This window comes from Rattus rattus, chromosome 9 (genome assembly GCF_011064425.1).
Source record: "Rattus rattus isolate New Zealand chromosome 9, Rrattus_CSIRO_v1, whole genome shotgun sequence".
In the NCBI taxonomy this organism is placed as follows: domain Eukaryota; kingdom Metazoa; phylum Chordata; class Mammalia; order Rodentia; family Muridae; genus Rattus; species Rattus rattus.
In genome coordinates this window covers 56,418,986-56,444,381 of record NC_046162.1, presented here as the reverse complement: position 1 = coordinate 56,444,381, position 25,396 = coordinate 56,418,986, and the positions used below count along the sequence as shown (strand labels likewise).

Sequence of the window (25,396 nt, the reverse complement as noted above, 5' to 3'; positions counted from 1 at the left end):
AAAGCCACCAGGAGAAGCATTATCAGGGGTAGAGTCCTCTGGCAGCATCCCACCTCCAAGCAGGGACTACGGCAGATCGCTCACATAAGCTCACCTCCTGGGCACAGCCGTAGGTCAGCCATTCTTGGCGGTAGCGGTCAAAGCCACTGGAACATCTAGAGGAGACCAGATACAGGAGATGTGAGGGTTCCACATAGACTGCTCCCCCCCACTTACCCCTCTACTCATTACAGCTCTGTGAGGCTCCTGCATAAGTGCCCTGGGAAGGAGGTAATTATAGGACTGGCAGTCAGACCCTCCCGCTCTCTATTCTTCCTTCTGATCAAGGCTCTCTCTGCCCAGCATGTCTGTGTGTATGTGCAGGATCCTGGGAACTCTCCGGGTCCCCTCAACTCTGTCCTACGGCACTGCTGGGAATCTGGGATGTCAGTGACTGCTTTCTTTGGAGAAAGTCTTGCTCACTCAAGGACTTCCCATCACCACTGAGGAGTCTCCCTTCGGTAGCAGAAGCTGGGTGGCATCAGCCGATGTAGCCAACCCCCCCTGTGTAATCACAAGGAGGCAGCAGTGAGAATGGTGCCGGACACCGACAAGGCTCTCCCAAGAGGACACTGCAGTTCAGACAGAGGATGCCAAGGGCTTTTCTAGGGAGAGGGCGGGGCACACGCATGGACTGAAGGGTGTTCTGCATCATCCTGCTTAAAGTTCCATTCTTCCTTCTGGGTGCCAAAGGAGGCCACTAAGCCCTACTCAACCCAGGCAAATCGGCAGTGGAAGAATAAGAGCCCGTGCCACGAGCACAGAGAGAGCTTAGTCACTCACATCCCAGCAGCTGCCATGCCCACACTCTGGGCAGGTCAAGGCAACGAATGCTTCCCAAGAGTCATCCACAGAGGCCTCAGAGGCTGAGCTGGGCCAACGACTCTTCCTCTCAGGATATCCTAGCCCACTTTTTAGGGGATGGAGGACAAAGAGGAGTTTGGAGACTGGAACTCGGGCTTCTTTGATGATGTTGGCAAATTCCTTTAAGACTGGATTGGGCCAGGCAGTGGTGGCCTTTAATTCCAGCACTCTGGAGACAGGTGAGTGGATCTCTGAGTTTGAGGCCAGCCTGGTCTACAGAGTGAGTTCCAGGACAGCCAGGGCTGCAAAGAGAAACCCTGTCTTGAAAAAAACAGGCAGGCAGGCAGACAGACAGACAGACAGACAGACTAGTTTGAGTCTTCACAGTGGTTGTGGCGGTGTGTGCCCAAGAATCAGTTCAAGGCTAGCCTGGTGTACACAGCAAGTTGACCCAGGTTCTGTCCCCAGAAACTACATTGAAATTCACATCTGTGTGTAACTCCAGTTCTAGGGGACCCAATGTCCTCTTCTGGCCTCTAAGGGCTCCAGGCACATACGTGGTGCACAGACTTACATCCAGACAAAAACACGCATAGACATAAACAAATCAAAACCCAAAAGACCGAAAACCACCACAACCCTAAGTCCTCAGTTTAACTGCGCCACATGTTACGTCTCCAGTTAGCCAACACTGACTCAGAGAAGGGAGTGAGAACAGGCCGTGACTGAGGGCCTCTGCACCGGACCATCTCCAGGAACCCTCACAATGATAAGGTGGGGTGAGAATGGCTGAGGAGCTGCAGGACTGAAGCCACCCTTGGACTCGGCTGTGAGTCAGCGGGACAAGTGTAGATCAGCGTAGAGTGCAAACGTACCTGCCCGGTCAGTGAAACTGTTCTCTCCAGAGCAGGGAGGGGAGGCCCTGAGTGGCTACAGAGAAGTGGAAGAGAGGGAGAAGAGACCCACAGATATGCCTGGGGCACTGGTCCTGCCCTCTGGCTTCTCAGGGACCTGGGATTAACTCTCATTTAGAACTAAGGCTCCAGAGAGCTGGCTGGGGGAAGCATGGGCTGGAGTGAGTTCAATGCTGTGGGTGTCTGTCTGGATGAGTGGTTTCAGCTCCCTTGTACTCTCTGACAGAGCATCTGTTTTGTCACAGAGGTACAACCCATCAGCAGAGCCCCCAAATTTCCCCACCTGGCCAGCATCTTCACACCCAGGAACTCCGGGTCTCATTGCACTGTCTGTCTCTAAGTTTGGGTGTGGCCACTAACAGGGGGTGGTGGTGAAGGGAGGGTTTGCTTTGTCTGCAGAAACTGTTTTCCTAAGGCTTAGCATGGGTTGGATGCTGAACCATGCCTACAGCAGCCCCAGGATCCCAGGGACCATGTGAGGTCATCTCAGGTGTCACCCTAAGGCTCAGAAAATGCCCTTCAGCTTTAAAAATGCATGAAACGATCTTACAGAGGACATGGGTTCAATTCCCAGTCCCCACATGGTAGCTCACAACCACCTGTTACTCCAGTCCTGAGTTCAAATCCCAGCAACCACATGGTGGATCACAACTATCTGTAATGGTGTCCTATGCCTCTTCTGGTGTGTCTGAGGACAGCAATGGTATACTCACATACATAAAATAAGTAAAATCTAAAAAAGAGGTAGAAAGAGAGACGGATAGAAAAATGTATGAGATGAAGCACTCCAAAATCATGCTCCTGGTATCTCGGCCCCTCAGGATCACATTTTGTAGGTTGCTGCTCTCACACTCACTGCACAACCAAAGATGACCTTCCTCTCAGGTGCCGGAACCGTAGGCATGCGCTACCATGACCAGATTTTTCTTTTTAAAGATTTATCTTTTTTGTTTTTTTACATATGTGGATGTTTTGCCTTCCTGTATTATCTGTGTACCGTGAGTGTGCAGTGCCTGCAGAGGTCAGAAGAGGGCGCTAGATCCTTGGAACTGGAATGGCAGACAGAGAGCTACTCCGAGTGCTGGGATTTGAACAGTGTCCCTCTGGAAGAGCAGCCAGTGTCAACAGCAGACTCATCTCTCCAGTCCTGACCTGGTTTGTTTTGTTCTGTTTCTTTGAGACAGGCTCTCACTATGTAGCCTTGGCTGTCCTGGAACTCGCAATGTAAATCAGGATGACTTTAAATATCACAGATGCCCGCCTGCCTCTGTCTCCTAAGTGCTAGGATTAAGAGCCTACACCAGGACACCCAGGCCAGCTGGCCTTTTTACAGCCTTCCAGGTGGTTCTCAGAGTCCACAGGCAGCAAAGCTTGAGTCCTGGAAGACAGCCAAGGGTCTATGCCAGTTACTTCTGGGGCTCTGTACCTCTCCTCCTAAGGGCCCCGGATGTGCTTGGTAAAATACTATCTGGCATTGCAGGAGCCGCGGTAACAGTGTGTTCCACACCCACAACTCCCCGAGTCACCAATGCTAGGCCATTTCATAGGGAACTGAGGTCCCAAGAAAGAGACCCTGGGCATAGCTGGGGGGAAGAACAATGGGGAGGCTGAGGCCCCTGTGCGCCCCATGCCCTCTGCTCCCTGATGGTGGTTTGCTGTCTAGTATGCCAGGCCAGCAGCCTCTAGGATCAAGAGCTTCTATTTCCGCTCCGGGATGTTGGAAGGAAGCAAAGGAAATGCTGACAGCTGTACAACAGCTGCACAGAGACTTGGAGCCTGCAAGTCTGCCATTTCCAAGATGGCCTTAAAGACTTCACACTCTCCGGAGAGTCATCATCCTCAAAGGAGTCTTTTCCCCCCATTTATTTATCTTGGCTAGAAGAACAGAGGTTGAATTATGAGTCTAATCTATAAGGAGATGATTCCAGAACAAGGACTGGAAGATAAGTTGGGTTTAAGAAATTTAACCACAAAACTGAATCTCATCCAGAATGCCCTGAGCTTCCAAAAGCAAGCAAACAGAGCTCTGTAGCTTCCTGGGTAACCATGGATACCTATAGTGTCCATGCCCCTGGTTTTCAGGAAACCCCGTTCCAGCCCAGGAGGGATCTTGGGATAGTTTTGGGGGGCCATGGAGCTCACCCAGCAATGACGAGTCTTTGTGTTATGGTCTGTCAGTTGCTTATAAGTAGGTTGCCACGTTAAGATGCAGGCCTGGGGTGTCTTTTGAAATCCTGATGGAAGAGGCCAGTGAGTCTGGTGTGACCACAGCTATGACCCACTCTTCGTGACGCCCTAGCTCAGGATGAGCCAGCTTTCCTGGGAGCAAGGAAGATCTCTAGCCTCTGGGGTCTCTGGATGGTCGGGCAGAAGCCCCGCCACCCCAGGTCTTCCTCTGCTCCACATCCACCCCGATCAGGTATAAGGATTGAGAGACACTTTGCGACACTCTAGTCCTAAGAGCCAGACTGACACTGGACAGAGAGACTCTAATGCTTGCAGACAGTGGACAGTGAAGTCTGAGGCTGTCAGTGGCCTCTGGCTACCCCCCTGCCCACCCCTATGGTCTATTCTCTGAACTTGGTGTGTAACCTGGACACGAACCTCTGCAGGACATGGCACCAGCTGCAGTTGAAGGTCAGGTTCGAGGACATGCAAGAGTCGCAACTCTGATGCTGGAGGCAGGCTGCAAGAGAGGAGGTGGCCGGGGTGAGCATCGTGTCACTGCTTCCTGGGGCAAAGCTTCTGAATTCAGGGTCCTTCCTGAACTGCAGTGTCTCAACGTAGGGGACCCTAAAAGTCACTATCACCTCTCTTCTCTCTTCTGTTATGTTTTGAGACAGGGTCTCTCTGTGTAGCCCTGGCTGTCCTGGAACTCACTCTGCAGACCAGGCTGGCCTCACACTCCCAGAGATCCCCCTGCCTCTGCCTCTTGAGTGCTAAGACTATTGGAGAGCAATTCCTCCTTTCCTCTTCTTTCTACCCCACCCTCCTGGCTATTGGCCTCGGGGATGATTGCTCCTCATTATCTACTTGAGTGAGTTTGAATCACCTAGAAGAAACACCTCTGGGTTTGAATCAGGGACTGAGCCTGGAGTCAGAATCTCCAGCCTTGAGGTTCCACTGCAGAAGCCCCTACCCTGCTTCTAGATTCTAGACTTCGAGATGCTCTAGGATGGCTAACTACAGCCCTGGTACCCCTCTCCCAGACTCTAGTCTTCTTTTTAGATTTATTTTATGTATCTGAGTACACTGTAGCTGTCTTCAGATGCACCAGAGGAGGGCATCAGATCCCATTGAAGATGGTTGTGAGCCACCATGTGGTTGCTGGGAATTGAACTCAGGACCTCAGGAAGAGCAGTTTGTGCCCTTAACCGTTGAGCCATCCATCCAGCTCCAGGCTTTAGTCTTAGACAAGCACTCCCAGGACTTCTCACTACTGTCCTGGCAGTTGGCCCTGGCCTTGGATATACTCAAAGACTTCAACTTTGATTCTTCCCAAAGTCTCTCTCCGTAGCCCAAGTTAACCTTGAACTCAATGCCCTCCCATTTTAACTTCCCAAAGGGGATTATAGGCCTGCGTCATCAGGCCCACCCTGAAATCTGCTCTTACTAGTCTTAAGGAAACCCCTACTTCCCAGTCTATGGGCTTCTTGTCTCAATGGAGGGTAGCTAGGTTGATATGTGGCTGTGACTGAAATGTGCCCCCATCTTCTGGTCACTCTGGGATCCCTATCCCAGGAGAAGCTACTTGCCTGAGCCCAGGCTGAGATGAGGCCCAGGGCTCTTCCTTGCCTTTCCCTGCTATCTATTCCCAGAGCCTCCAGGGAAGAGAAGACTATGGTTGGGAGTGGGATGGGACACAAGAACTGTCACAGATGGCCAACTACAGTTTCAGGTGACATCAAGAGAAGGAACAAAACCATGTGCAAAAACAGGATTCTGAGCCAGGTGCGGTAGTAGCACATGCCCTTGGGAGGCAGAGGCAGGAGGATTGCTGCAGAGGAGAAACCAGCTTTGGTTACATAGCGTGTTCCATGGCGACCATGGCCACTGGTAAGGCAGCCTGTAGGGATACCTCTCTAGAGGAAGACGGTGAGTGAGTACAGAGCAGATCTAGTTCTGGATCCCTGTCTAAGCCGTCTCAAGGCTCAGGTCTCTAGGGTTTCACATATGTGTTCCTAGCAATAGATGGCATTGATTAGACACAAGCTACACCCAGGCTGGAGTGAGCTGGTCCGTAATCAAGGCTGCCGTTTCTGTACACAGCCTGGCTTGTGCAGCTCCAGCCCTGACCTGGCTTTGCAGGTTGGTGACATTAGGCCCAGAGGAGTTAGGTGATTTGGGTCCCCTTAAGTCCCCCTAGGGATCGGAGGTTGGGTCTGAGATCAGAACCCAGTACCTTTTTTTTTTTTTTTCAGTCTAAAGCATTTTCTAGACTAGCAGACTGCCCCTGCTCACTTGGCAATGGGGTGAACTCCACGGCCGAGGTGGTGGTGATCTTGCTGGAGTCCAGTTCCACACGGTGGTATTCGAAGATGGTCCGTCTCCGAGACTCTGAAAACGAAGCAGGGTCTGCGGTCTCTGGAGCACATCACAGTCAGAAGGCGCCCAGGACCCCAGCAGAGGTCAGGGTGCAGCCAGGGAGGGAAGAAGAGCCTGGCCCCTGAGGTAAGGTTGACAAAGCTATGGGGAGGTTTGGCCTGCAGCATCTGTGGAGCTCAGCTCGCTCCTGCAGACGCCCTGAAGGACTGCTTCTCCAAGTAGCCCCCTCAGGCAGCTCCCTGCTCTGTTCTACTCGGGCACAGAACCTTCCCCACACTGCCTTACTAACTTCTTCTTTTTAATTTTTAAATTTTACTTTAATTAATTAACTTTTCATCCCGACCGCAGGTTTCCCTCCCTCCTCTCCACCCAGCACTCCCCCCCCCCAACTACTCCTCCTCCTTTTCTCTTCAGAAAAGGAGAGCATGGCCTCCTGTGGACATCAAACAGGCTTGACATATCAAGAGGTAGTAGGCCTAGGCACATCCTCTCCTATTAAGGCTGGATGAAGCACCCCAGTTAGGGGAAAGGGTCCCCAAAGCAGGCAACAGAGTCAGAGCCAGCCCCTGCTCCCACTGTTAGGAGGCCCCACATGAAGACCAAGCTACACAACTGTTGCACGTGGGGCTAGGTGTGCAGAGGGTCAGCCCCACGCATGCTCTCTGGTCGACACCAGTCTCTGCGAGCCCCTGTAGGCTTAGATTAGTTGATTCTGTAGGTTTTCTTGCATTCTCCCCCCACCCCACCCCCCGCTGCTAACTTCTGATTGGACGGGTGATGAGCACCCAACCGTGAACGTGACCCCAGTGAATGCTCTGCGAATGTTCACAGACAGACAGGTTGCCCTGCCATGCCCCACCTTTCCCCTCAGAGACAAGGACCAAGCCTAAAGCCTATGGCTGTCCTATCCCCACCCCAGTCCTCACAGTCAGGAGAATGGAAGTCCAAGTCAAGCCTCTCCTGACTTACCGGGTGACCGTGGCTAAGTCACTTGAGCCTCTGTGTTTTGCTAATACGCTGGAAAGAGAAACAGTCATCACAATGCCTTTAAGAGGCAAAACTAGAAATGTGGGTGAAGAACTGGGGCTAACCGGGCAGTCTAGAAAGTTCTGATATGCCTACTATTACCAGGCCTACCTAAGAACCATGACTCAAGGCCAGCAGCCAGTTGCTGACCTTAGGAAGTGACTTTCCCCACTCGGTGAAGAGCCAAGGTTGTCTGCTCAACTCTCCTTCCTCCCTCTGGAAATAGCTTTTCCTTTGGGGCAACTGTGCCCAACCTACTTCTACATGGACGTGGCCTTGTGGGGGATCCTGTCCTTCCAAGGTCCCGCCTTGCAGTGACTGACTCAGTGCTGGACCAATAAGAAACCTTCTTCGTGCCTTTCTGCCTGTGACCCAGAACCCTTTTGCTCTTTGAGCAAGCTTGGCTGTGAATGGGAAGTTTCAGTCCTGTGGGGAAAGCCTGAGAATGAAGCTATTTTGTGAAGAGAAGCAAGAAATACTGGTGGGTGCACAGGCCTACCCTGGCCCTTCCCGATCCTCAACTCTGCCTGTAGATCTTTGGTCCACCTCAGTATTCCCAAGTACAAGCCTCTCCCTGCTTCAGCTAGGAACCCAGAGCAGGCAGAAACACAAGGTTTTCATCAGCTAAAAGGTGGTTTGGAGAAAAACTTCCCAAGACAGAAGAGCTCAGTCAGGGTATCCGTAACACAGAGATGAACCTGGATGTCATGAGGGAAAGGGGGCACCGGTATGACACTTGATGTCACCTGCGTTCCATCATGGCTTATCTTAAACCTCAGAACTGTCCCCACTTACTTAACTTAAGGCTGAACTCCAATTGCCGTGGTGATCTCCTAATCTTGCCTGTCTGCTTTGGGGCCAAAGCCCCCAAACAGTGGAAATTACAGAAGCGCTGGAAATTGAGAAGGGAGACTACTTAAAATCCACTGATGGCAGTGTTTTGAGGCATTGGATTTTTTTTGTTTGTTTGTTTTGGTTGTGGTTTTGTGTATTTTCCTCCTTGGCTGGTGGCCTGAAACTCATTATGTAGACAAGGCTGGCCTTGAACTCATAAAGATCTGCCTGGCTCTGCCGCTAGGGTACCAGACTCTACCAGTACAATGTCACTCTGATGGTTTGTATATGCTTGGCTCAGTGAGTGGCACTATTAGGAGGTGTGGCCCTGTTGGAGTAGGTGTGTCACGTGGGTGTGGGCTTTAAGACCCTCGTCCCGGTTGCCTGGAGGTCAGTCTTCTGCTAGCAGCCTTCAGATGAAGATGTAGAACTCTCAGCTCCTCCTGCACCATGCCTGCCTGGATGCTGCCATGCTCCTGCCTTGATGATGAGGGACTGAACCTCTGAACCTGTGAGCCAGCCCCAGTTAAATGTCCTTATAAGAGTTGCCTTGGTCATGGTGTCTGTTCACAACAGTAAAACCCGAACTAAGACGGTCACCACCACCATACCCTAGTCTGCTTTGAGACTTAAAGGGACAAACTTGTCTCTTTCCTCCCGGTCCTGACTGCTTTATTTCTGCATTTGTTTTGTTTTGGATGAGGTTCTCAGGCACATTCAGCATCTCCAAACGCCTCATGTTTATAAACTCAAATACAGAGAGGAAGAATGCCGGCTCATTCTCTCCTTCCCCGCAATGGCTTACTTGCTGTTGGAGAATCTCGATCAGTTACTGCTGTCCCTTCCTACTTTAGAAGTCGGTGTGACAAGAGTCTCCAACCCCCACCCTCCACAGAGGCCCTGACTACTGGCTAACAATCTGAGCACCCTGCCTTTGCTAGCCTAGCCTCTGCCGGCCCAGCCACTGTATGGCACCCTGTAGGCTATCACCAGAAAGCAAGGCAACAGGAAACACTAGGCTGTCAACGCTTGGGTGGTGAACCGGTCTTGGGGTTCAGGCAACTACTTTCTAAGGACAGTTCAGAGAACCCCAATCTCAGATCTCCCTCCCCACCACAGTTGTTCCAAGCTCACACATCCTGCTGGCTCTCTGGAGCTGTTGGAGGACCTTGACCTTTCTTTCCTGCCCAGGAAGATGGCCGCCCCCAGGCCTGAGGCTCCTTCCTTCCTTGGGGACCCCTGCTTAGGACCCAGATGGTTTCTAATGAGATCCAGGCTCCCGCTTCCTCTTCCCTTCCTTCCAGCCCAGGCGGATCCTCAGGCAAACAGTTGGATTGAGTGGGTGGGGGGAGTAGCCCAGGGCTCCCAGGGGAGTACTGCCCAGTGTAAGCTCTGTCAAAAGGGACACCCGGATGCCTCAGACTGAGCTGCAAGTAAGCCAAGATACTGTCCCGCCGTTCGTTTTACAGGTGGGGAAGCTGAGGTACAGCCAAGTTAACCCACAGACCAATATATTTTTATATATTATAGCACATTATCACCCAAGGATCTCCACAGCCTTAAATAGAAGACACGTGCAGTTGAGTGGGAACTTGTAGCAGAGCCCAGCCAGCACCACTGTGAGTGTCTTCAGCCTCATTCCTTATGTAAGTGTGGACATCTGCTAAGCCTTGAGCACTCAACAATGTGCTGGCCGTCCGGGGCTAGCTCTATCCAGCTCAAGTCAGAGCTCCTTCCCCAGATCCAGACCATCTCGTTTGCCCTGGAGTTTGAAGACAGATGTCCCTGTGCACTACATTATAAAAGAAGAATCGGGAACAAGGGGATCCTGGGTATTTTACTTAAGACTCAGGTTTCAGCTAGGCATCCTAGCACTCGTCTGTAATCCCAGCACTCAGGGAGCTAAGCCAGGAGGATTGCTATGAGTTGAGAGGAGCCAGAGACAGAAGGGAGCATTTGCATAACTGTCTTGAAAGTAAACAATTATACCAGCATTCGAAACTTGGAGGATGGTGTGTTTGTTTTCCTACTGTCTGAGGGTTCCACTATTGTGATAAAAGACCATCACCAAAAGCAACTTGGGGGGGAAAGGGTTTGTTTCGCCTTACTACTTCCGGAGGAGGTATGCTGCTCCCTGGCTTGCTCCCCATGGCTTACTCAGGCCTTCCTACAAAACCCAGGACCAACTGCCCAGAGGTGGCATCACCCACAGTGGCCTGGGGCCTCCTACATCAATCATTAACCACCAGTGCTGTCTCCGGGCCAGGCTTACCCAGGCACTGTCTCAGTTAAGCATCCCTCTTCTCAAATATGTCTAAGTTTGTGTGACGTTGACAAGAACTAACCGGCTCACCTGCTAAACAGCCTTTGGTCTGGGCAAGAAGATGCAGTAGAAACAAGCTTCAGAAAATGACAGGTCGTCAGCTAGCTAGGTGTAGTGGCATGTGACTTCCAAGTAGCAACCTTGAGGCTGAGGCAGGGGGATACTGAGTTTGAGGCTAGAGTGGACCACAAAACAAACAAAAAAACAAAACAAACAGAAAACCCCACCAAAAAACCAAAAACAAAACAAGACAAAAAAACAAACAAACAAAAAACCCTCAAACCAAAACAAACAAACAAACCCCAAAACAAACCCTATTTCAAATGAAGAAAAATCTCTTAGTATCTGGCAGGCATCTACCGGGGTCCCATGGTTTTAGGAGAGGGTCCCCTCATAGCGATGAGACCGGGCTGGAGAATTAGCTCAGCAGTTACGAGAACTTGTTGCTTTTACAAAGGAAGGACCCAGGTTTAATTCCCAGCACCCACAGGACAGCAAACGACCACTAGGAACTCCAATCCCAGGAAACCTGATGGTCTCTTCTGACCTATGAGGGCACCAGGCACTCACGTGATGCCATACATACATGTATACAAAACACTCAAACACATAAAATAGTAAAATAAATCTAAGAAAAAATGTTTTTAAAGAACTATGGGAGTGAACTGGGTATAGGCGCACACCTTTAATCTCAGCACTCTGGAAGCAGAGGCAGGTGGGTTTCTGTGAGTCTGAGGCTAGCCTGGTCTACATAGTGAATTCTAGGATAGCCAGGGCTATGCAGAGTCCTTGTCAAAAACAAAACAAACAAGCTGGGCATGGTGGTGCACACTTTTAATCCCAGCACTCGGGAGACAGAGGCAGGCAGATCTCTGAGTTCGAGGCCAGCCTGGTCTGTAAGTGAGTTCCAGGACAGCCAGGGCTACACAGAGAAAAACTGTCTCTAAAAAACTATAATAGCAACAACCAACAAAAAACCCAAAACAACATCAAAGACAAAAACAAACAAACAAAAACCCCGGACTATGGGAACGAGTGTGGAGACACAGCACATGCTTCTAACCCACATCTGCCTTCAAGTCAGATGTGGAAAGGAAGTTCTGGGAAAGGAGGAGTAGTGTGCCTGACCACCTGAGGCCATCAGGTGCCATCCAGAGGTCACGTGACAATCCAGATCCTCTGATAGTCTGGCCTTTATTAACTGATTCCACTAACTTACATTCTGTCAGTTTTGACAATTCCATGAACTAAAGCTTTCTCCTCCCCCTCCTCCTCCTCCTCCCCCTCCTCCTCCCTCTCCTTCTCCACCACCTCCTCCTTCCTGAGACAGGGATTCTCTGTGTAGCCCCAGCTGTCCTGAAACTCTCTTTGTACACCAGGTTGGCCTCAAACTCAGAGATTCACCTGCTTCTGCCTCTTGAATACTGGGGTTAAAGACATGCACCACCACCACCGCCGCCGCCCTGGTGAAATAAAGTTTCTTAAGACAAGTGAAGGGAGTTTTGGCAGTCTTCCCAGCCAAACGGGGAGCATTTGGACCACCATGGAAGATTTGAGCGCCTCTGCAAGCAGATGCTGCTGACAGGCACAGCTTTTCTCCGCAGACTCGGAGGCAGCGCAGTGTGAGCAACGATTTAGATTTACGAATTAAGGTAGGGGAGTAAAGGTGAGAAGCCCAGCTGTGTTCAGCATCTTCTTCCAGTCCCAGGAAGGATGTGATGTTATCCTGAGACCTCCCCCATTCAGACTGGCAGGGCAAAAACGCAGTTCCCCCCGTCAGAAGGACTCAATGGCTGGAGCATCTTGTGTGTGTGTGTGTTGGGGGTGCATATGTTTGCATGTATGTGGAGACCGGAGGACAATGCCAGCATTTCCCTCTTGCTCTCCACCTCATGTTTTGAGACATAGTCTCTCACTGAACCTGGAGTTCGCTGATGGGGCAACACTAGCTAGCCATCAAGTTCAAAGGTGCCTGTCCCCTCTGTGCTACAATTCCTGGCATGTGCCACCCACCATGCCTGGGTTTTACGTGGATGCTGGGCATCTGAACTCAGGTTTGTATGCCTGCTAGCACAGCAAGCATTTTATCTACTGAGTCATCTCCCTAGACTGCTTGCTCGGTTTGGTTTTCTGTCTTTGCTGTCTGGTTTTAGTTTGTTTTGTTTTCTAGGCAGCATCTCCCAGCCTGGTCTTGAACCCCTTGATCCTCCTGCCTCTCCCACCAGAGTGCTAAGGTTGCAGATATGTCACTGCACACAGATTGCCAGGGAATCTTCAACATCAGGAACTGCAGTCCCCTCTGTGTCATCTCAGGCAGGAAAGAGCTGAGTGTGGGCAAAGGACAGAAGCGGCCTCCCATTCTGGGCTTGGACAATGGGGTATCCACGGAAACAGCACTGCAGAGTGATCTCCCTGGCCAGGATCAGCCTCAGGCATTTGGGGTTACTGCTACTCAGCTCAATCTAATCCAAGTAAATCCCCAGTTTGCTGAGCGGAGTGGAACAGACTTAGGGGACGAGCCTGGCGTTGTAACCATTGAGGAGTCATCACTCCTGAAAGCAGAGGCTGGGGCTTATTTTAATTTAAGTTTTTGTGGTGCCAGGGAGTGAGCCCAAGGTCTTGCATGTATTACGTGGCCCAATTTAAAACTCAGTGAAAGCCGGGGATACTGCCTCAGAAAGATGCACTGATGTGCCTCTCCCTGATACCTTGACAATGGATGGAACATGGGGCCTTGCACGGGGTACACAAAGCTCTAACCACTGAGCCACATGCCAAGTTCCTCTCCACTTCTAACAACAGACACCATGGGGTTGGGGATTTAGCTCAGTGAGGCCCTGGATTCGGTCCCCAGCTCCAAAAAAAAAGAAAAACAAAAACAAAAAACAACAGACACCACAGCGAGTTGCACTCATTGACCTCCGACCCTAAATCTAGCATTTAGGGTTAGAATTGGGACTTAAATAACAACAGGGCCTGCATAGAAGCCACACAGCATGGAGCAAGGCGAGCCACAGACTTCACCTTTAGGAAGAATTGTTGCCTTGTGTACAAGTTCAAAGACTGCTCCTTACACATTCAGCCAAGGCAGGAGACAGCCCTCCACAAAAGACACAAAGATCCTATGACATTGTGACATGATCAAGGGACAGGGGCTTGGTGGAAGTGGATACTTTTGAGCAGCCATGGATGGTTGGACGGTGAGATCTTAAAGGGTTCTAGGACCTATCCCCCATGGATACCGAGGGCAGGGAAGTTAGTCTCCATCATCAACTAAATTAGATTTAGGGTCACCTGGGAGACACATCTCCAAAGGACTTTTCCAGAGAGGTTTAGCTGGGGAAGGGAGAATGGCCTGGGATATGTGTTATTCATGGACTAGAGGCCAGGACTGAATAAAAAGAAAAGAAAAGAAAAGGAAAGGAACCCAGCTGAACACCACCATGTGTCACTCTCTGCTTCCGGACAACAGACGCAGTGAGACCAGCACCTCACACTCCCCCAGCCTCAACTGCCTCACCATGTGGACTGTATCCCTCAGACTGTGGGCCAGCACAAACCCACATTCCTTAGGTTGCCACTATGGTTTATTTTGTCACAGGAAGAGGAAAGTAACTGATACACGCAGGTAACGGTCCAGGCACGGAGTCACTCCATTTGCCCTGAGTGCCTCTGGGAAGGGGACCTGGGGGACAGGGGTCAGGACAGCGCAGAAACCTAATTCGCACTTTATCTTTTGAGTTTTATCCTAGAAACACTTGATTACAAAGAGAAATAGAGTTAGAATTCTGCCTGTAGAACCAGTTACTTGGGAGGCCGAAGAAGGTTCGCTGGAGTCCAGTTCAAGGCCAACACAGGAAGAAGCACAATGAGAATCTATCTCTTCAGTAAAAAGAAAGAAGGGGGAGATGGCTCAGTGGTTAGGAGTATTGACTGCTCTTCCAGAGGTCCTGAGTTCAAATCCCAACAACCACATGGTGACTCACAACCATTTAAAGTTGGCTATGGTGCCCTCTTCTGCTCTTCTGGTGTGTCTAAAGATAGCTATATTTCATATACATTAAAGAAGGAGAGAGAGAGAGAGAGAGAGAGAGAGAGAGAGAGAGAGAGAGAGAAAGGAAGGAAGGAAGGAAGGAACGAACCTATAATAAACTCACAAGAAAACTATTTCTTGGGGGCTGGAGAGATGGCTCAGTGGTTAAGAGCACCAACTGCTCTTCCAGAGGTCCTGAGTTCAAATCCCAGCAACCACATGGTGGCTCACTACCATCTGTAATGAGATCTGATGCCCTCTTCTGGTGTGTCTGAAGAGACTGACAGTGTACTTATATGTAATAAATAAATATTTTTAAAAAAAGAAAACTATTTCTTTGAATGCTAGCTTAAAATTAACTCTGATGGTCTGAGAGCTGTCTCGACATTTAAGAACCCTGGCTATTCTTCCAGAGGACCTAGGTTTTGTTCCCAGTACCCACATGGCAGCTCATACCCTCAATCCTGGCTCTCAGGAGGCAGAGGCTGGCGGATCTCCGTGAGTTTGAGGCCAGCTTGGATAACAGAGCAAGTTCTAGGATATCCAGTGCTGTTCTACAAAGAGACCCTATCTTGAAAAACAACAACATAAAAATTTAAAAAGAAGGGAAAACAGGGAGGGATTTGTGAGTGTAGGACTGGGATGTAAAGTGAATAAATAAATTAATAAAGAAGAAGGGAAAACTATTTCTTAGTTCATGAATGAAATTAAAGACTAATACTGTGGCTCAGTGGCAGAACACTCCCCCGGCATGTGACGTATTACAGGATATTTGATCACAATATCCCTGAGACTGTGTTATTTACTAAAAAAACCTTTTTTCTAGCTGTAGTGTGGCTTAGCACACACCCTTAGCACACACCTTTAATCCCTATGGCTAGAATACAAACATGCCTGACCTTTAATCCCAAACGATAAAAGTAAGGTTTGTTTGTAGAAGAAAGCACCCATGTTTGAAAGTGATGTCTGAGTGGCAGACAAAGTGACCGATCAGAGAAAGATTTGACAGAATATGATATGCCCAAGTCTCCCAAAAATAGAGGGTAAAGGGAAGCTACTTGAGGGGCAGTGCAGAGAGAGAGAGAAAGAGAAAGAGAGAGCAGTTTTACTGGGAGAATTATACAGAGACATGTTACAGAGAAAGAGCAAGCTAGACACAGGTCAAGACAGAGCAAGCCAGAAAATGAGAACACATTGCCAAAGTTGGTATGAGGCCAAACAGAGCAATTCAGTCACGGGCCAAGAATAAAGCCAGACTGAATCAGTCAGCTTGGAGAGGAGTTTGAGCCAGAACAGCTAAGTTGAACCGGCCAGCCAGAGTTCAGGAAGAACTAGAAAAGGGGGTGGTCTGGTCAGATGGCTCAGAGGTTAAGAACGCTGGCTGCTCTTCCAAAACTCAATTCCTAGCATCCGCATGGTGGCTCATGACCATCTGTGATGAGATCTGTTGCCCTCTTCTGGCCTGCAGGCAGAACACCATATACTTAATAAATGAATTGTTTTTTTAAAAAGAACGAAAAAAGGGTGAACGTGTTCAGCAGCAGGTCTCAGAGGCTGAAAACACTCTAGGCCTGGATTAGATTACACAGAGGCTGGAAGCTTCCAGGACTAGGACTAGGTTAGCAGATGGAGACAGTGAGCCTCGGGGATGACAATTACATCAGGGGAATAAAAATACGGCCACAGTACAGGGCCCTCCCTGCCTTGGCACACAACACCATCGCCTACGCATCATCGACATGGCAACGGTGTCCAACAGGGGTGTGTAGAGGAGGAATGTCTTAGAAGCACTGTCACCATGACATGTGCCTTGAAAGTCCTCGGCCTTGGCCTCTGACCTGTGGCATGCCAGCACTGGGCTGTCATCGGTTCTCACACCATCTCCTGAAGTCCTTGGTGTGCTGGTTTATAAAGCCCTGAGTTGTAAAGCTGAGTGTAGGCGATATTCTAACACAGGTCCACTGTCCTGGTGGGCCAGATGTCAGACAACAGCTATGGGAGAGAAGCCGAGGTCCCCTCAAAGGCCAGCACTACAGGAAGATCCCCTCTCACTACCCCTCCCCCGTGTTACAGAGGACAGACCAGAGACTGAACGGAACATGGTTTGCCAAAGGAGAAAGTTCACAGCAGGGCTAGGTGGGGGTTAGGGGGTGCTCATCTCTGACACACCCTCGTCACCTGTTAATCCCCTGGGTTGGAGGCCATTTTGTTTGAATTCTGGAAGTCTTACTGACTGTTGGGGTGATGGCGTTCATTTTGCCACGAGAGTCTTTGGAGACTTTGCAAATGCAGTAGGTGCTGAATACAGGGGCTCCTGACCCGCTTCTTAGCAGCCAGGGCAAAGCCTCTCTCTAGACACAGCGAGGCAAAAACGACCCCTCTGCCATAACAAGGAGAGACAGGCGCGGATGGAACTGGGTCAGACACAGGCCCCTGGAGACTCACCTGGCACCTCTGGCGATGAATTGAGAATCATGAAAGCATCAGACAGGCCTGCTTTGACGGGGTGCTGGGCAGAGCTGATGTCCAGGACAGCCATGGGGATCTGCAGCAGGAAGAAGAGGAACCCTCTGTGGCCACAAAGTGCCCACCCAGCTCCACCCCATCTGTCTGCTCAGAGCTCGAGGCCCGGACACCTGCAACCACACTCTAGGGCTCTCACCCTTCCTCCTGCACGGATCCTCTCTCTGCACAGGCCAGAGGTTGCCCTTGGCTTCTCCCTTTCTTTCCTTTACCCTCGTCTCTTCTCATCTGTCTCCAAATACTGTGAGTCAAGCCAGTGGCTCTCATATCTGTCCATTCTCTCCTCTCCCAAGGCCAAGCTGCGTCCCTTTCCCTACCCCATCTCCCAGCATTCCTTTAAGTCCCCAACAGTCTGTTTGCTCTAAAGCCAGAATAGCTTTTTCAAAAGACCATCTGGTTGTTCCCTGACCCTCCATTCCAGAGAAGCCACCTTCTATTGCACTGGTTCTCAACCTTCCTAATGCTGCGACCCTTTAATACAGTTCTTCTTGTTGTGGTGACCCCCAACTGTAAAACTAGTCCATTGCTACTTTCATTGTTGTAATTTTGCTACTGTTAGGAACGAAGATATCTGTGTTTTTCCCATGGTTTTAGGCGACCCCTGTGAAAAGGTCATTCAACACCCCCAAGGGGTCTAACCCACAGGTTGAGACCAATAGGCTCTAGTGCTTTGTATAAACCATGTTCTGTCCTGCCACAGGACCTTTGTACATGCCATCCTCTCCCCTGGATACACTCTACTCTTATCTTCGCTTCCTTCACCCCTATTCATCATGCAGTTTTCAATTCTTTTCCTCTGGAAGGCTTCCTGGGCCCCTGACGGTGTGAAGATCCCCACAGCAGGCGTTTGGCACCAGAAGCAATGTCATTGTGGCAATCCGGCGTTTGCCATTGTAATCATCTCTCTTGATGAGATTTGTAGCTGCAGACGCACCAAGTCCAGATAAGCCCAGAGCTGTCTTGGCACCAAGCCCCACCCCGACTCCACTACAGAACCTCTACAATGCTTTGTTGGATGAATGAGAGGCTCTAAAACATACTCACCTCTTTGTAGCCAAAGACAATGCGGCCATCTTGGTGAAGGGCTGCCTGGAAGGTGAAGCTACCCCTGTCTTCCCGGCCCTGGAGGTAAACGTGGTCCCACTGAACCACAAACACGGTCCCTGGGGAGGAGAGCAGAGACCCAGCTGAACAGGGAGTCAAAGCAGGGGACCCAGCAGATACAGTGATCAGAGATGGTAGCCATCTGTGGGTTGGAGAAGCAGGAACTAGGCAGTCCACAGGCACCAGCCTGGCTTCCAAGTCATAGAGGCCCCCGAAAGATCCTGTTTCTGCTCCAGGTCCCCAAATCGCTCATCTCTTACAACGTGCACACCTCTTTCTTGCCTCTCCTGACTCCTGGAAACAAAATGAAAACATGGAAGTGCCCGTCTCCTACGTGAGTGAGGGCTCGTGAGCGTGAGAAGTAGAGGAGGTCCCCGAGAAAGCTTTGACATCTTCATCTGGCTCGACAAGGCTGGGCAGCACCCCCTCAGTACCCTTCTTACGGAGGAGACGACAGCACAGGGTAGAATGAACGGTGGCTGCCTGCCTGTGTGACTGTGGGCCGAGGGCTCCCAGGAAGCGGTTAGACCAGGAAGCCCCACCCCGGTGCTGGGTGGACTGTACTCTGAGATCGGACCTCACCATTATCAAAGTAAGCGACTGTGGAGTTGTCTGAGTAGCCAGGGTTGAAGTTGGCCATCAGGGGTGCCACATACTGAGTAGCTGTGAGCATCCGGTGGAGGACGTCCCCCATGAAGATGAAGCCTAAGGACAGAGAAGATTGGAGGTGGTTCAAAGGGCTACCTCTAGGGTTCCCCGCCCCCACTGGCAGGGGCTAGAAAAGAGTCTGACGGCCTCAACCTCCACCCACCCAGTGGCCTCGGGACTTGGTGAGATAGAAAAATGGCCTAGATTAGAGAATGCTTGCCTCATATCTCTGGGTAGGCACAGACCACAAGGGGTAGGGGAAGGAAGAGGAAGTGACTCCCAACCTCTCCGATTTCAGGAAATAGGAGGAAAGTAACAGGAAGTCAGAGAGGCTCCTCATATCAACAGGGACCCAAGTCCTTGCTCCCTGGGTTTCAGAAACAGAGACCCCAGAAATACACAAGCCGGCTGTTAGGATGCAGAGGAATGAACACACGCTCAGGCCCACGCAGGCTGGCATGCACACAGATCACCTGATGTCAGTGGGACACTCAAGTCATCCCCTGATTTCTTCCCTAGCCCACCTATCCACCTGCTTTCAGTGAGTCCCTCAAGAGTCTCCCTGAGTCAGGCTGAGACCTCCCAAGTCCTCCCCCCACCTCATTGGTTTGTCCTTACCTCCGGTTGCTATGGTGATCTGCCGCAAAGGATGCCCATAGAAAGGGAAATCAAAGGACAAGACCACTCTCTGCAGGGACAGGAGAGAGTCCCCATGGGTGGTACTGTCAGCTAAACACTGCTCACCCTCCCTGCACCAGACTTGTCTGAACAATGTGGGCATAGGCATATCTAGGGTAGAGTCCCCCTAGGATTATAGCTAGGTACCCCACTGTACTTCCACTGACAGAACCCAGCCCAATTATAAATCTCAGGCCATAACCATGCGTACTCCCAGGCAGCCATTGCTGGCCTAGCCCTGAGCTTCTCTGCCCAGACTATTCTGTTAGGCCTAGGCACTCACCGAAGCCTGTCGGTGAGAACTTGAGAGGATCCTGTGGACCTTCACGTGGCTCCGGTTGGCTACACTCAGGTCTACCCACAGATCTCTGGTTCGTTGCTCACCGGGGCCATAGACACGGGACACATAGTAGTTATGGTTATCCTCCTGCAGGGAAAGAGACAGAGCCCGTAGGTGGTGGGAGGAGTCAGGCAAGCAGGGCGCCATCCTCTGCCCTCCTTACCCAGACTTCCCAATATCCTCCTGGCTCAGAGCACCGGGCTACTGCTTTAGGCCTGAGAGCTCCTGGAACACCCTTGGAGAGCAGTGTCCCAAGCCATTCCTCCACAGGACTGACCCTAGTCAAATCCACACCTTTTATATGTGTGCTCAGCCCTGTCCTGTCCAGACAAGCCAGAGGCTTATCCTGTAACCCTGAATGCTTCAGAGCATAACGAAGGCCAAGCTCAGCATTGGGGACATGATGGAGAAGCCCCAGATAAAGCCTTTGTTTCAAGGACGATGCCTAGACCAGAGAAGACACATCATCTCTGACCTGCCCCAAGAACAAAGAGGAAAACAACAACTGTAACAACGAGGTCTTAGATGTCTAAGGGAGAAGGTAGTCGCCATCTTGGAGAGTTGCTAGTCTGTTGGCGGAGGCCGGACCCAGGCAATGGAACCCAGACACAGAGGCATGAGCAGAGTCGAGAAAACAGTAGTGCTCTCGCTGCGGTCACCAGATGGAGGAGAGAAGCAAGGAATTCCTCAGGGGATAATTTTGCATCTCTTTGTGTGGCTGATGCAGATACCACAGCAGGCTGGGTTCTTTCCACAGTCTCCCTCAGAGGAGCATCTGGGGCCAACACTTATAGCAGGCCAGGGAAGTAGCTGGCAGAAAGAAGGGGAAAGCCAGTGTGCTGGGCTGTCTCAGCGCTTCCTGGACCTGGCCCAACAGCACCTCACAGAAGGCAGCATCAGAGAGGTCAAAGGCTCCCAAGGCTCCCTCGGCTGCGGTGATGCCCTGGGCATCATGGACCATTAATCAGGCTGCAGACGCGGCAGAACAAACCGTATTCTTCCTGCTGAGCAGCCAACTGCCCAACCAGCGCTTGGCCTGAGCCCAGTGGAAGCCATTGTATGTCTTCAGAGAAGCAGAGTTCTGACAAGAGCTTCCCGAGATAGGGCTTAGGGTGGGCTGAGGGGGTCGAGTAAAGGAACATTGGCGGCGGGGGGGTGGGGGGTGGGATGGGGGGGGTGTTTGCTGGGATCACCTGCTACTGGCAGGCTGCAAGTTTAATAGAGGCCAGCTCTGGCTGCAGGGAAAGCTCACTGTTAACTAACAGTGCTTGCCGCTCCCACAGAGGACCAGAGTTCAGTTCCCGGCACCCACACTGCAAGGTTCGCAACACCTATAATGTCAGCTCTAAGGGATCTGGCTCTGTGGGCATGCATATTCACATAAATAAAAAGAAAACAAAGCTTTTTAAAAAAAAAAAGCTTAAAATTTTGAAAAAGGGAAATCAAGTCTCCCCCCTCACACACACACACCTTGTTGGGTTTTGTTTTGTTTTGTTTTTGAGACAGGGTTTCTCTGTGTAGCCCTGGCTGGCTTCTGTAGACCAGACTGGCCTCAAACTCACAGAGATCATGTCTCTGCCTCCCAAGGACTGGGGGTAAAGGTGTGTGCCACTACTGCACAGGTTGATTTTAACACAGGCTCTCCATTGCATAGCTCAGGTTGGTCTAGAACTTGCTATGGAGCCAAGGCTGGCCTTGAACTCCCAATATCCTGCTTCTGCTTCTCAAGTGCTTCGGATTTCAGGCGTGTGTGACCATGCTGCTTTCAATGACTGATTCAGCTTCAACTTGAGCCCCTGACATACAGGAACAAGCGAATCACCTCTGTACCTGTGGACCAAGGTTCTCCTTCACCTGGTCAGAAAGTGTGTGGGAGTCAGGTGGCACAGGCTCGAAATCCCAGGGACTTGGAAGGCTAAGGCAGGAGGCTCACGAGTTCAAGCCCAGCCAGAGCTACAAAGAGTCTGGGTCAGCCCGGGTGAACTTTTGAGACCTTGCTTCAAAATAAAAGGAATAATAAAAGAAATAAACACAAAGCAAGCAAAACGCAGCTAGGGATGCAGCTCAGTGGAGAACACATGCAAGGCACAAGGTTTGGTCCAAGGAGAGCAACAGAAGAAATTTCAACAAACTGCACTGTGTTTGAGGCACGATGTGCCTGCCCTCTTGTGACTAAGAGACTAGTGACGGATGGGTTCCCTGCAGTGGGTGGAGAATTTGAAAATAAATCTGATCTCAGGCTACAGGCCTGGCTGGCACGGAGGGGAGGAGTGGGAAGGACATTCAGATCCTTGGGCATGCTGCGGTGGCTTTAAGCTTAGCATTCCTAATGGTACGTCCAATCCCATTTTCCAACACCTACGAAGGTGCCCTTCCTAGAAAGCAGAGTCCCTACAGGGAAATAGAGTCAAGGTTGCCATGGATTAGAGAAGCTTGATTCAATGGCTGCTGTCTTTGTTGTTGTTGTTATTGTTGTTTTAGACAGGGTTTCTCTGTGTGGCCCTGGCTGTCCTAAAACTAGCTCTGTAAACCAGGCTGGCCTTGAACTCAGAGATCCACCTGCCTGCTGGGATTAAAGGCATGAGCCATGGTAGCCCAGCTGCGGTCTTTATAGCTGGAGGGCAAGAGCCAGACCCAGGAAATGAGACCCAGGAAGTCATGTGACCATGGAAGCACAGAGGAAATGAGACCCAGGAAGTCATGTGACCATGGAAGCAGAGATTGGGCTGATGTCCTTAGACCAAGGAGGGTCAGGGATGCCCAGGAGTCATTAGGAGCTAAGAGGCTGGCAGGAGAGGCTCTTCCAAGGGCCTCCAGAGGGAGGCTGGCTTCAGACACTAGGCCTGAGAGAGAATGAATGTTTTCTTATGGCAGAAAATGAATTCAGGCACCCTTAGCTGTGTGCTGCTGTGGTTCCGTGGGGACAACCTGGAGATGTTTGCCTCTCTCCCCGTCACCGCCCCGCTTAGGACACCCTGGCGCCCAGCTAGAGAGAATGAATGCCGGGCCTCTTACCACAATGTACAAAGCCCTGCGGGCCACAATCGAGCGTCATCTAGCCAGCACGCATTCCCCATTCCTCTTCACTAATGAAGCATTACAGTAAGCGACATAACCAGTAAACAAAAGCAAAACAGAAAGCTAACTACTGGCTCTTGAGGTTTTGGTGGGGTCTTTGGGAAGGAATCCGATTTAACTGCTGTCCCCGTTAGCTTTTTCCTTATCCTTATCCTATCTGGCACGAAGCCCTGATAGCTGGAGTGCCAGAACCACACGTAAGTTAGGGCAAGTGCCACATCCTAAGCACAGAGCTGAATGGCCTAGGCTCTCGATGACATGTTGGACAGATGCCTCTTAGGTCTCTGAAGCCCGTCACCTAAACAAACCCTTCCAGATGGTAGTGGTCTGGTTCCCTGCCCTACCCCGTCTTCTGCACTCTCCTTTCTCTCCCTGTTTTATTGGGTTTCTGCCTGTTGGGCTTCTCTCAGTTCTGGAAATCATCAACACTTGTCTGCCTCAGGGCCTCAGTGTCTCCTGTCCTTAAAATAGTTTCCCCCATGATCCATTCCAAAGATGGCTCCTCAACCAGGCCTGGTACAAATGCCTAGAATCCCAGAACTACTGCCATCCTCAACTACAAGTGAGTTTGAGGCTAGCCTGGGCTGCATGAGACCCTGTCTGGGGTCTGAGTAGAGTATATAACTCTACTCAGTAAGAGGTCACTCCCTTGAGAGGCTATCCCACACTCTGAGTCTCTCCCTCAGAGATTTCTTATCTGGCCCAGAGATTTCTTATTTGGCTTCTTCAAGTTTTCTTTCACTAAGATTTACTTACTTCTGGGCTGAAGAGATGGCTGAGCTGTTAGAGGCTGGGCTTACAACTGAAAGTCTAAGGTCTACTTTTTACTTGCGTGTGTGTGTTTTACTTGCATATATGTCTGTGTACCAGGTATGTGCATGGTACCTGACGAGGCCAGAAGAAGCTCTCCTGGAACTGGAGCTCCAGACTATTGTGAGCCACGATGTGGGTGCTGAGAATCGAACCTGGGTCCTCCAGAAGAGCAGCCAGTGCTCTTAACCTCTGAGCCATCCCTCCAGCCCCCTTTACTGACTTTTATACCTATAGGATGTGAGTTCCCTCAGGTCAGGGGCTGCATTCCTCTAGGGAGCTCTGGCCCAGAGCAGGGTTTGCTGAGCAGGACACAGGACACAAGGTCTGCACAAGAGCCGTCTGTTTTATAGCTCCTATCATTGGCTCCAGACACAGATCATGTTACCATGCAGGTATGACAGCAGGAGAAAACGAGGTTTCAGCGACTCATGGGAGTCCCTTGAGCCCCACCCACTCCAACAGCCATGTTGAGGATGGCACATGGTGGCTGAGAAGAGTCAGATTCTGTCAGCCTGCTTCTCGGGAGTCACAAGGCAAGAGTGTCCCCAAACCTGGGAGAGAAGCTGCCACACTCTGACACACAAGCTGATGCCAACACACCTCTTGTTACCTCCTTTAGAGAGAGTGGGAACTCTGGGAATGTGTCTGGCTGGGCCATAGCTCTGAGTCCTGTATACCATGGGATAACAGCCTGTAATAGCATTGTTCACAGTCAGGTGTTAGCCAGGTCCACGCCCTGTGATAGCCAGCTCCACAGCTGGGTGACAGCATTGTTCACAGCTGGGTGATAGCATTGTTCACAGCTGGGTGACAGCCCAACTTCCAACTGCAGCATTTGAGTGGGTTCATTCTTGGAGTCCCCTAGGGACCCTCCAGTGACATCTTTGAGGTGACAAAAGATTGCATTCATTCAGATCAAGGGCATTTAAAGAGCTGTCACCTGTAACTCTGTCCCAGGCCCTTCCAGTTGCTAATATCACAACAGACTGGGTAAGCATAGCTCAGGTCCTGCTCCAGGTGGAGGGACTATATCTGACTGATGATCACCCTTCTTGTTGGCAGATCCTGAATCATGCAGGCCTTCAGAACATAGACACAGAGGGTACACATACACATGTACTTCACATGCACTCACACTCCAGTCACACATGCACATACAAGCACAAGGGTGCATGCATGTATAGGCCTAGACACACATATACATGTATGGAAACATACACACTATACTATACACTTCCAGCAGTCGTCTTACTAGAATGTGACCTGAGACACTTCTCCATTAAAATTAAAATCTTAGGGAATTTGGGGATTTAGCTCAGTGGTAGAGCTTGCCTAGGAAGCGCAAGGCCCTGGGTTCGGTCCCCAGCTCAAAAAAAAAAAAAAAAAATTAAAATCTTTCCCATGTGTGCTTTCAGATGTGCTGTGGTGCACATCTGGAATCCCAGCTTCTCAGGAGGCCGAGGTGGGAGGGCCATGTCTTCAAGGCAGCCCCAGCCAACAAAGTGAAACTCAAAAAGACAGCATCAAGTGCCTCTCACACTGGAACAACTATGGGTCCTTTATGGAGGACAGATGGGGCTCAGGGACAGAGTCCCTTCCATCTCATCACCTGTACCTGAAAGGTGTGACACAGTTGAACAATCTCAAAGTCAATGTTCCCAAGCCATGCTGCAAAAGAACAAGAATGTCTTCTT

The 25,396-nt window shown here is 50.6% G+C and overlaps 1 protein-coding gene across 1 annotated transcript in view; it reads right to left on the bottom strand.

The window, feature by feature from the left end:
* Plxdc1 (plexin domain containing 1) overlaps positions 1 to 25,396 on the bottom strand; it is a 58,060-nt gene that overhangs the window by 13,748 nt on the left and 18,916 nt on the right. Inside the window, exons 3-10 of the mRNA XM_032913113.1 lie at positions 19,755 to 19,920; positions 19,412 to 19,481; positions 18,728 to 18,850; positions 18,086 to 18,204; positions 16,964 to 17,063; positions 6,219 to 6,314; positions 4,362 to 4,443; positions 95 to 155 (exon numbers count right to left, since the gene is read on the bottom strand). Coding sequence (XP_032769004.1) covers positions 95 to 155; positions 4,362 to 4,443; positions 6,219 to 6,314; positions 16,964 to 17,063; positions 18,086 to 18,204; positions 18,728 to 18,850; positions 19,412 to 19,481; positions 19,755 to 19,920 — 817 coding nt within the window. The remainder of the gene's footprint in view (positions 1 to 94; positions 156 to 4,361; positions 4,444 to 6,218; positions 6,315 to 16,963; positions 17,064 to 18,085; positions 18,205 to 18,727; positions 18,851 to 19,411; positions 19,482 to 19,754; positions 19,921 to 25,396) is intronic.